The following is a 13,048-nucleotide window of genomic DNA, read 5'->3' on the forward strand; positions in this document are numbered from 1 at the left end:
AAATATTAATCATTCCTTGGGAATTAAGATGTTATGTGACTTGTACCTATAACACTGATACACTCACCCTTCCAATCGCAACACACCAAAACTGAGTACTGCTATTTCGCGGTAGGATATCTTATGTGTGGGTGGTATTTACACAGACGGGCTTGCATAAAGCTTTACCACCAAGTATATATCCATGCTGTTGGTGTATCTTATCTGTAATTTATATCAATTATTTTTCAAACGTATACATTATTTACCAAGCAGCATAACAATCTTAGCTTTATGTAATTACTTAATAATTAATTTTAAAAAGATAATTCCATTTTTTTTTTAATAATGAATACATTTAAGCAAACGTTAAATATAATTATAATAAAATCTATATCGAGGCTGGCAATATATTTAAGCATATTTTGATATGTGTATGTATTTACCATAAGCGCCTAATCTTTTTTTATAATTATAAATTCAAATTTAATATCTTATTAAAACTACTGGTCCACGTCTAGAATTCATTAAAATTAATTTAAACAGTTGTAATCTAGACACGCGGTAGCGTGTCAAGCCAAGTTCAAGGAAAAGAACTGGCGAGCAGCACCGTGTGTAATATTACACGAATCATTTGGAGCCACTTTTGATCCCCTCATAACTTAAAAACTATTTCACATAAATATATCAAATTTGTCTCATATAATGAGACGCGAGATAAATATGTGCTTCAAATTTCATTAACACATCTCAAACGGTTATTTAGATATTAACGTCCAAAAATCGTCATTTTTATCACTGACTGACCTATAGATCAAACTCTAACCCAGTTCCATGTGACCTAGAAAGTTCAAATTTGGCATGCAGATAGGTAATCAGGTTAGACCTTAGGCTACAATATTTTCCCCTAAGTTATAAACAGAAACGATAATTTATGTAGTTATAAATAAATTTCAGGACTAAACTTGGCACCTATTTAGATCTCACTTCTTTTGTCGTTGAAGTCAACAACCAAGGCCTATATCATAATATAAACCTTGGCTCTCATTTCACATTTATGATACTGTATTATAGTCCTTTCTAAACATAAAGAGGCTATACCGCTAATACTGAATGTAGATCGAAGCGACTTGTTTAATAATAATCAGAATTAACTGATATACAGATAATATGTGATATTATTAATAATTGTGTTAAGCATAGTACTATCATTAGAAGATATCAACGATGTGTTGTATATTTTCGTCAGTGCACAGAGGGACCAGTCGTCTCTATTTATGTAACGATTCTAATATTGTCATAAAATATATATTGTGACTTGTTACGATTAAATTGAAAAATGATTTGGACTCTTTTATTAACGGTAGTGTTAATCTTAATACTTTATCATTATATAAACTATTTGTTTAAAGATGAAAAATTTGACAAGATCCCAGGACCTAAAGGGATATTCCTCATTGAAAATGGCCTAGATTTTCTCATGGAATCTGGTAAGATATTGGATTTAATGATTTATTTATTCATTATTTTTTAAATTCTATTGTTTAATCTAATCGCAACTGATATTTTTCATGAATATAATTCATTTACTCTATCGATCATTGTTATGCATCGATTTACAGACAAAGTTATAATTCAAAATACTTATTTTTGCAAATTATGATAATATAATAATATGGTTATTATTATAATATCATATTTTGTGATTTCAATAATGAGAATATAATATTATTATTTAGTGTAGGTACATAATTTTTAATGTATAATGTGAGCAGACTGTCAAGTTGGCCACCTAATTGTAAGTGGTCACCACCGACCATAGACATCGACATTATTAGAAATATTAGCATCCCTTTCATCTCCATTGCACCAACACCCTTGGGAACTAAGATGTTATGTCCCTTGACGGTAGAATATACAGCGAATGGGTGGTACTTACTCAGATGGCCTTGAGCTTTCCTTCGAAGATTTTCTCGACAATGTCTTACTTTGACATTTCAATAGATATCTTATTTTGTTGTTAATTTCTGAAACGGAGACACATTGAATAAGACTTTGTTACGCAGATAAATTTTAATCAACTTCTTATAAATTAGTTATCTCATAAAAGCCATATGTTAAGGCATGTCAGCCAGCAGTGAGTTTTTGTACGTGAGATAATAGTTTGTACATAATTTGAATTATGTTACACTAAATAAACAAAAACATGAGATAATGGCTCGTACATGTTTATTTACCAATATATTTACAAATTAGTTACCTTTGTAACAATATATAATGTATACTTAGTAACTATTAGGTACACACAGAGTACAAGCATAAGTTTTTATAATAGGAGTTTCATGAATGTCGAGTAGATTACTTTATAAAATGTATTTTTACAATACAATTAAATTTGTTTTACACTAATTCACATTTCAAACATTTCGTTAATTTTCAAGTACAGAATAAAATAAACGAATTTTACAATTATTTTTCAGCTCAATTGTTTGCATATTTTTGCTATTTAGGAAATAAATATAAGGATGTCTTCAAATTAAAAATATTTAATAAAAAGATTGTAATGATACACAATCCAGAGGACGTAGAAGTAAGTGTATTCTAATTAATAAATAAAAGTATTTAAATAATTGTGTTTTATGATTTTCCAAAAAAATATGCGTTCATTATGTTTTTCTAGTTCAGGTGGCGTATTCTAAATTTTGTGTTTCTGTATCCAAGAAATTAAAGAGGTAAATTATTCTAATGTTTATTTATTTATTTAACAGACAGTATTAACGAATACAAAATACAATGACAAAGGATTTCTGTACTACTTTCTTCGACCGTGGTTAAACGACGGCCTCCTTGTTAGTAACGGTAACATATTCATATCTATTTAAAATTACGTACTAACTTAAAATGTAACAATAATTACATTGAAATATTTTATTGATTTTATAAAAAAAAATATTTACTTTTTTATTTAAGAATATTATTTGTGCCCCTTGAAAATATATGAAACCGTTTTTGTTATTAGAAATTTTACTAGTATACATACAAAGGTTTTTCTGTTTGTTTTATATTTATTAGTGCTATTCTGTAATAATTAGTTTCGTATCTCGCTCGACAAAGTAAAAAATAGAAAAAAATATATTGATGAGCTTAGCATAAATCGAAATTCGAATAGTTCATAATTGGTACATGTCTTAGGTTACACTACCACAAATAAAAAAATCACCACCATGCCGATGATTAATAAAAAAATATTCAAGATCAGAAGTCAAAAGTATCGGTTTTTCACATTTTTCTCATTATTTTATCAGCGGTTATTGTAAAAAAAAAAAAAAAATTATTTACGTATTTAATTTGTTAATTACAACTAAGACATGTAACAATTTATATTATTTCAATTGAAATGTCAATTTCGATCGGACTTGTAAGCACTTTAAATGTTGCATTTTTCAACAATTACTAAATATAATAACTTAATTCAACTGAATTAGGAGCGAAGTGGCATCAACGGAGGAAAATCCTGACTCCAGCATTTCACTTTAACATACTCCGAAACTTCAGCGGCATATTGGTGGAGAACAGCGAGAAATTGGTGGAAAGTCTTCGATCAGAAACAGACAAGTCGGGTACGGAAATTTACCCTCTCATAGCTGGCATGACACTAAATTCGATATGTGGTAAGTAACTATATATGTATCTAATTAGTAAGTCATTCAGAATAAATAGTTCGGAATGGATTTTTCAGAAAGCCACCTTAAACTTCCGTACAGATAGATATCAACCAATAAATGGTTACATACATGTATGATGTAAAAAAAATTATAACAATACTGATAGCTATAAATATTGTAAAAATCCGTTTCTTATCAAATTAAAAACGTCAACGAATAGATAATTGGAATTAATGGAATTAATTAAAATTACATACAAGTTGGAAACGGAGATACTCGTATACTGTTTCATTAAATTCTACACGTGGTAAGCAATCTGTGGTGCAATTAATCGGATTGATATCAAACCAAACCAAATCTAATTAAAAAAATATAAATCAGTATTATGGACTTTTGCAGTTTGCGATAAATATCGATTGCATCATTTATCAATCCGCAAAAAATATTTGATAGCAACAGTAGCTATGCTGTAACCGGAATTAGACTGACTGACTCATAAACTACATTAAAGGTCAGGATTACTTTCGAAATAATATTTTAATTAAGTATGCAATTTTATTAGATTAAACTAAAAGAAAATGTTGAGGATGTCTCTTAAATATTTAAATAAAAAACAAAATTTTAAAATAGATCTGCAGTAGGGGAAGTACGGACAAAATGACAGGGTTTTTGTTTTTTAATCATATTTATTTATTTAATGGTATTATAATCTGTCTCAATCGTTTTTATTCGTCTTAGGTTTATTGACTATCAGTAACACAGTCTTTTAATTAAGTAGGAACTATAATAAAATATATATTAAGAAAAAATTTAACTAATCCCAAAAACCATGTTTTCCATATAGTACGGACAAAATGACATACTATTTTTTAAGAACATAGTTCACAAATTAATTGTTGGAACATCAGCACATTACGCATGAGCCCAAAGGAAACAAGAAATACATCGTGACCAACTTTCTATTTCTTCTCTGAAAGCCTTCAAGCCATTCTTGTCCAGCACGTTTCTTGTTGAAAGGGTGATCGAAAGCATTTTTTTCGGCTAGTTCATAGGCAAGCTCTTGGATTGATGTACGCGTCAAACCAAAAAGTCGTGTTTCTAAATACTTTATGTGTTCTACTTACTCCTGCTCAATTTCAGAATAAAAATGTTTTCTTGAATCGTCCTAATCCTTTAGAGCTAGAATTCAAGTATTTGTTTATATTGAGTGCATGTCTTCTAAGCGTCACATGAGGAACACCAAATATTTTTGCGACCAATTCCCATCCCATTTTTTTCTGCTTCCATGCTTCAATAGCCATACTTATGTATTCTTGGCTCCAAGACATGGTATGTAATTTTGTCTATTTTATATGTATGTCATTTTGTCCAAATGTAAATGAAAACGAATAAATTACCATACTTTCATCAAACAACTAATGATTGCAATAAAGTTAATCGAAATGATGGAGTACTGGCATAGTTCATTGAATTTAATATAAATAATTACAAATAACGACCATAAACCTTAACAGAAAATAGGAAAAAACCATCTGAAAAATAAACTTTTAAAGGCGCGAAACACATTTGCACTGATTACTGCGACGAGACTTTAACAATGGCGCTCAAAATCTAACAGGATTTTAAATACGACTGCCGTCACGTGATACAGTAGCGGAGATGAAACTAAAACCCGCCAATTTCTAAATAAGGTGACTATGTCATTTTGTCCATACATGTCATTTTGTCCATACATGTCATTTTGTCCGTACTTCCCTTAATAGTTAAAATTATAACCGGGAAAATAAAATTTATACCTAGTCTCGAATTCGTGTGAGTTTGAAGTTAATTCTGTTGGTTTTATTTTTCATTTGCAATTATTTTTACAAATAGTATTAATTATTAGTCTTTTAAGCTCAACAAAAGTTTCGTAACCATAACGTATGGAGACTTCGTCCGAACAAGCCGGTCAAATTGTGACATTGGTGCGGGAAGGCTTGGATCAACGAACACTTTATATAAATTAAAATCTAAGCCAGCCTACGGTTTCTAGAGTATACCAAAGTTTTGTAGATACAGGTTCTTATAAAAGAAGACCCTGTAACGGCAGAACTGAAGCAATCAACCGCCGTGACGACCAATTTATTGTTTCAAATTCTCTACGAAATCATTTTCATACATCAGTAAACATCAAAACAGAGCAGAATGAAGTGCATAAACATGAGTTCTAAAATATGTGCAGCTCACAGACTCTCGTTTAAAATTTATGCGTGAACATCTTAATTGAACTGAAGAGCATTGAGCCTCCATATTGCTCACCGATGAGTGTTAGACATGTTCAAATTGTTCAGACAGTCGCAGAAGAGTCTATCGTCGACGTGGGGAGAGATATGCTCAAAGTTGCATTGAGGAGTCTGTCCTTTTGGAGGCGGTTCGTATATTGTGTGTGGTGGCATTACTATAACATGGTTCGTCAAAACGGTAGAACAGGTGGTTTGACGAGACAATGCTACACAACAGAAGTTTCAGAAGCTCACGTGGTACCTTACACGGGATTAACAGGCGAAAATTTTACGGTAAGATAATGCCCGACCCCACGCCGCTGAACTAGTTCGACACGTACGTAGTTGGGATACGTAAAATGAATTGGCCAGCATGGTAGCCCGGATCTTAATTCCATTGAGCAGGCTTGAGACACTTTAAAAAAGCTGTATATGCAAGAAATCCTGTGTCCACGAAGGAGGCAGTACTAAGAATAGCTATAAGAGTAAAACAATATTCTGCAAGAGCGTTTTATAATCCTCATCAGATCTATGGGGAACCGATTAGTGAAGGCAATACACCTTATTAAAAGAAAAAGAAAAAACCTGGGCTTCAACTATGTTTTTTATTGTAAAAACCGACCAAAACCAATTTTTGTTTCATTTATCGTTTTTGTTCAATAAAATTAATGGTCCTTTATAGTATACAAAGATACACTTAGGGTATGTTTACTATATATAATATGCTACACTGATATAACGAATCAAAGTATAGGTTTTAATTTAAATTTGCATAAAAAGTTTAAATACTTGGTTGCAGTTTATGAGTCCGTCGGTGTATATCTGTCTATATATACTTTTATGAATTGATATTAAATAAATTATTTATTTACATTATTAATATTACTAGCATTGAGGCCTTAACTATATACAAATAAGAATTAAAAATAGTTATTATATAAATCTCGACCGCGTGGAATGGTGGCAAGAATGCTAGCAGCATTTCCCTGTGGCCCGTTGAGTTGCAATTCTGATCATCTGAGCAAAAAGAGGTGATATACTTTTAATGACAGTTTTTGCACTACTGCTCCATGGACGAAGTTTTTCAACAGCAAAGCAGAATGCTCATTCTTGGTATTGGTTTTGCTCGAAATAAAAATAATACCATAGTGATTTTATTTATTTTTCATCACGACTTTATGTGTAAGATAAAAATAATCTTAATATTGATTAAAAGAATGTCCGGAACAATTACAATAAGTTACATCAAGTGTCGCAATTAGTTCCAAATTTGACAGACATCATAATCAATGTAATGTTCACAACAATACAAATTGTAACATGTAAACTCGTCGTAAAATATGTTATAATTATATATTATAGAAAAAACGAAAGAAAATATGTTGACTCGAAGTTTGCTTAAAGCTAGCATAATTGATTGGTTTAATTGATTTGAATTCCGAGATAAGTTTTAATTAAAGATTAAGTATGGCAACCTCTACTCAATAACAACACGCTATCCGTCAAATCGGCCAATGCCATTGTTTATTAAATAAGTTGATTGAGTTTTACTCACCCCTTAAGCAAATATATAATATAAAAAATATTTTATTGTTGAATTACTAACATTTTAACGTTTTCATTCGATTTAGTTGGTGTGTTTCCGAATATTTAGTCTGCTATAAAGTGATGTTGTATTGTTTATTGAGTACCTACGTGTTAAGAACTTCAGAAGAATATATTAAAAATTATTCGATCAATTCGAACATTCGAATTCGGAAGAAACAGTAACTTTATCAACTTTATATGTGTTTTGATACTTACAAATCATCTAATGCATCTCTTGGAACTCTACTACTCAACTAATAAACGTATTAGAGTCATGGATATCCCACAGAGGTAAGCAGATTACAATTGAGTTCTTAAATAAATATTAAATAAATATTGGACAACATCACATACATTACTCTGATCCCAATGTAAGTAGCTAAAGCACTTGTGTTATGGGAATCAGAAGTAACGACGGTACCACAAACACCCAGACCCAAGACAACATAGAAAACTAATTAACTTTTTCTACATCGACTCGGCCGGGAATCGAACCCGGGACCTCGGAGTGGCGTACCCATGAAAACCGGTGTACACACTACTCGACCACGGAGGTCGTCAAATAAGAGATATACCTAATTTAATTTTTACCATTTTTCTAGTAAAAATATTTGTCATAAGATCCATTAATAGACTTCTTGTGCACATATAATGATTATCACTGATTTTATCAAAGTAATCAATGCTACTGTGGATATACATAATATTGTTGTAAATATATTGTGACGCAACAGTGAGTATTCCTACTTTGTTAAAAACATTCCGAAGAGAGTCTCTAGCTCCAAGATTATAAATAGATCGGATTGCTCTCTTTTGTAAAATAAAAACATTCAATATCTGCAGCATTACCCCAAAGTAATATGCCATATGACATAATACTGTGAAAATAACTAAAATATACTAGACGAGCGGTATCAATATCAGTTAGTTGTCTAACTTTTCTAACTGCGTATGCTGCGGAGCTAAGTCTTCCTGTCAGGGACGATAAATGAGGACCACTGAAGTTTGGAATCCAATGCTATTCCCAAAATAAACCTTAGTATCGGCTACATCAAGACGGCCACCATTTAAAGATATATTATAATTTTGCTTTCTAACATTGGATAGGGTAAAAACTACGTATTTTGTTTTTTGAGTATTCAAAACTAAATTATTTACTGTTAACCAATCGTGTATATGTGATAATGCACCGTTCACATCGTCATAGTCAGTTTTTTCCTGTCTACCTTAAAATCAATGAAGTATCATCAGCAAACAACACTATCACAAATATCTTTAACATAGAAAGGAAGATCATTTATATATACTAGAAATAGAAAGGGACCCTAAATTGATCCTTGTAAAACACCCATTTTTAACGTAGATCCAGAAGTCTTTATGCCATTAATGAATACTTGCTGGACTCTTTGACTTAAATATGAAGCAATGAGATCAAGATGGTCCAAAGCCATGCGTCTCCTTAATTTTACTTAAGATACTACATACTACTGGTAGAACGATAGAAAAAAAATTGGAGCACTTTCTTTCTTTTATTTTCCAAAATTACACTAAATCTGGTTCGAGGTTTAATTATATGTAATTATGTATCTAATATTATTATATCACTCGTTTTTTGTCTTAGATTAGCTAGACCTTATATTCGTAATCCGGATCTTTTTTTTAAATATTATTATATTTAAAAAAAAGATCCGGATATTATACCTTGTATATGAAAACAAATATTTATATGTTTTTTATTTTATTTACGCTTCTACACGTTTCCTATTACTGATGTATGAATTTTTTTTGAAGGATCCTTTAATAATTAATTTAATTCGTCATGATCTGCTAAAGATTAATAGGAAATGCTTCTTTTTTGCCCAGCCAATCAGAATAGCGAATCAACTGGGAACTGCTATTAGTGTTTTACCCCTTTTACGTGGGTGTTATTTGTGCAGTTACATTTTTAATGTCTACAACTAATGAAAAAGTGACTTTCTATTTTCTATGAAACACCTAATTATAGTATTGATAATTTACTTAAGACATAAGGAAAAAATCCAGAAAAATGGAATTATTAAGAACGTTAAAAAAACTATGTACTTATTTCCAAAATAAATTACTCGAATGATGATTGTGAGAATCAATATTAGTACCTATTATTTTCAGAAACAGCAATGGGTACAGCTTTAGACGAGAATTCGAAGGACATTGGAAAAATTTATAAAGATGCAATACATATACTCGGAAAATACATATTTTATAGGGGTGAACGATTTTGGCTTTATCCTTTCGCACTGTTTAACTTAAGTTCTGTTGGACGACATCAGAAAAAACTGTTGAATGTTGTTGGCTCTTTTCGTGATCATGTCATCAAACAAAGGCGGGAAGATGGAACTTACAAGAACTTGTATACAGAGGTGATGAACGAAAAGGAAGATGATGTCAGCATAGGTGAAAAGAAAAGATTAGCGATGCTGGATTTATTACTAGAAACAGAGGAGAAAGGAGAGATAGATATCCAAGGAATTAACGAGGAAGTCGACACGTTTATGTTCGAGGTTCGTTTATGATTTTTTTTATACAAATTATTTGATCTATAATTTAATATTTGAACTGACTTGTACACATTTCAATATATTGGAAGAGTTTGCTGTTAATTTAGGAAGTAATTAAGATCATCTTATACTTATAAAAATAAAGACGGTCAACTGTTGTCATAAAGTTAACTATGAACGTAATTTGAAATTACACTATAAATATAATTAGGTTCTTATTTTTTATTTTACTTAGGGACACGATACAACCGCAGCTGCACTTCAGTACGCGTTTATGCTAATTGCGAATCATCCAGAGGTTCAGGTACAAATATGTTTAATTTTATAATTTGCATATAATATCTTTAACAATATGTACATATTTTTAAGCCATTTTCATATTTCTTCTAGAGACCTTTTATTAATATTTGTCATGATAATTGAACCAACTGCTTGAATTTATCAAAATAACAATAAATATGGATCCATATTCACTGTTTTAAAATTTAATACGTAGATGTTTTTTATTAAGAATATTATATAAATTGTATTTCGAGGTAATAAATTGATTTATAATTAACGTTCGTAAAAAATTATCCAAATATAAGCGATATGTTTTACCTAAATTTTTTGCTGATTAACTTAATTATAAAATCACACGGTGGATCAAAACATTTCAGGATAAGATTCTCGAGGAGTGCCGACAAATCTTCGGCACATCTGATCGGAAGCCTACGATGTCTGACTTAGCAGATATGAAGTATTTAGAATGTTGCATCAAAGAAACGTTAAGGCTCTACCCTTCGGTGTTTTTTATTATCCGATATTGCAAACATGAATTAAAATTGAGTAAGTATAAGTATAACAAGTGCTCAGAATCAATAACAATAACATTATTGCAGTCAACTTTATTAACTTAAGATATTAATATTCATATCTATTTCTAAATAAGTAACAAATCTCGTCATATTGACGCCACTGGTGACATGAAGCATGATTTGTTTTTGTTTAAAGAATTGAATTGTAATTCAATGTCAATGTATCTTAATAGTAGGGTTTTCTACATCATTTTACGCGGCCATGACAGTTACATGCCATGCAAAGGTATGCCATGTATTAGAATGGCCATTGTAGCCGAAATAGGCCACAAAAATATATGACTTATTTTTTTAGAAAATTACGAAGTCCCACCTGGATCAGACTGCCCAATTCGAATCTTCGACTTGCATCGGCGTAGTGATCAGTTTGTCGAACCTCTCAAGTTCCGACCGGAAAGGTTTCAGAAGGAACCCACTTGGCATCCATTCGCTTACATACCTTTCAGCGCAGGACCCCGGAACTGTATAGGTAAAACATGACATGGATTAAAATAAATAAAATAAAACAAAACTTAACGTTCCTTCATCCGGTTACAAAATTATTTCTTACTTGACAGGTCAAAAGTTTGCAATGATGGAAATGAAGTTGGCAATATCTGCGGTTCTTCAAAAATACCGTTTGTTACCAGTTACTAAGCCGGAGGACCTTGTCTTTATTGCCGATATCATCTTAAGACCAATGGATCCCATTTACGTTAAATTTGAAAAACGCTAATATGATTAAATTATATTTTCTAATGTGTTTAATCTTTTTATTACATTCTACTATTATAATTCTCTAACATCGCTGCAACAATATTGTAAAACTTTAAATTAGGCTTTATGATCTCTGTGGGCTGATAGGATGTATATGTGTAGACGATGGCGTGGCCTTTCTGATCCGTGTTCAGAACCTCCATCGGATTTCAGAGGACAAACATTTTATCATTACTAGGCCTGAAGAAAACAATATCGAAACTAATATAGAGAAGATATACCTAGTGTTATTTTATTCGGAGAGAATCTAATTTCTCTAACACATCTACGTTTACATATTTATTAAATATGCAAAAAAAACTTTAATTAAAAATCACATAGTTGTACCACTTAAAGAAATTTTCTCGTATTATATAAAAAAGTGTTATTAAAAGTGTTTGTTAAAATGTGTTATTATGTTAAAAAAATGCCTTTTTTTGTCCAGTATATTTTTGTTTATTTACTCCTGTACTGACGCATACTTGATGGCCTGAAAATCAATTATTAAATTATCGAAACTATTTTTAAGGCGTTACAACTACCTACATAGTATTTTGTAACAAAAGCAAAAATATATAATTTGAAATAATTATATTTTGTGGATAGATTTCGATTTTTAACAGGCCTCTCAGACTTACGGAAAGGCCTGTTAAACTTGTTAGGCTTGTTGAGACTCGTCGCTTTGTACGTATGGTATTACATATATAATAATATGAGTAACTTTGTTTAATGCCCTTATTAATTAAAAACAAGTTTTTATTTGGCAGCCATTATCGGTGTGTCCAAATTATAGTTCGGCTTATTAGTTAGGCAAAACTGGTTTAAAATTTAGCAGCAATATTTGGCCCTATATACTATAATTACAAAAGGTGTAGTTAAATATCCTAGGATATAGATGAATTTTTTTCTATAAGATCGATACCATTGTAAAACTCTTTTATATTACCCTTTTCCCATTTAATCTCATTAAAGTTGAAATTTCTATTTTTTTTGTAGCCTAGGTAGTCAGTCAATTAAATGGGCCATCGACCTTGGGAACTAAGATAATATGTCCCTTGTGTCTGTAGTTCTGGCTGACCTTTCAAACCGGAATATTACAATACTAACTATTGCTGCTTAGCGGTAGAATATATGATGAGTGATACCCACCCAGACCGCCAAGAAAGGTTTTTGTGGATATTTACGTTACAAAATAAACACGTCCTAAATTCCAGGTTTCTGGACTTTTGAGTTTGTAGCGTTGATATACAAGATACGAGAGTTGATTTTATAATACACATATTTTAATTGGATATCTATATTTTTATTTTTTTTGCCATGTGAATTTCTTAGAACAATTATTATAGACAAATTAAAAATTGCCCAGATTTACGATACGCTTTTGAAAATAAAATATAGTATATTTTGATATTATTATAATAAAACAA

General features: G+C 30.8%; 1 protein-coding gene across 1 annotated transcript; it reads left to right on the forward strand.

The window, feature by feature from the left end:
- Window positions 1-1,318: 1,318 nt before the first annotated feature.
- Window positions 1,319-11,628, forward strand: LOC125067470 (cytochrome P450 4C1-like). The gene is made up of 9 exons (XM_047676119.1): window positions 1,319-1,469; window positions 2,460-2,569; window positions 2,748-2,838; window positions 3,465-3,650; window positions 9,641-10,032; window positions 10,265-10,333; window positions 10,689-10,857; window positions 11,182-11,355; window positions 11,444-11,628. The coding sequence occupies exons 1-9, from the start codon at window positions 1,319-1,321 to the stop codon at window positions 11,599-11,601; spliced, it is 1,500 nt and encodes a 499-aa protein (XP_047532075.1). The 3' UTR covers window positions 11,602-11,628.
- The last annotated feature ends 1,420 nt before the right edge of the window (window positions 11,629-13,048 follow it).

The sequence above is a fragment of the Vanessa atalanta genome, chromosome 1 (genome assembly GCF_905147765.1).
Source record: "Vanessa atalanta chromosome 1, ilVanAtal1.2, whole genome shotgun sequence".
Taxonomy (NCBI): Eukaryota; Metazoa; Arthropoda; class Insecta; order Lepidoptera; family Nymphalidae; genus Vanessa; species Vanessa atalanta.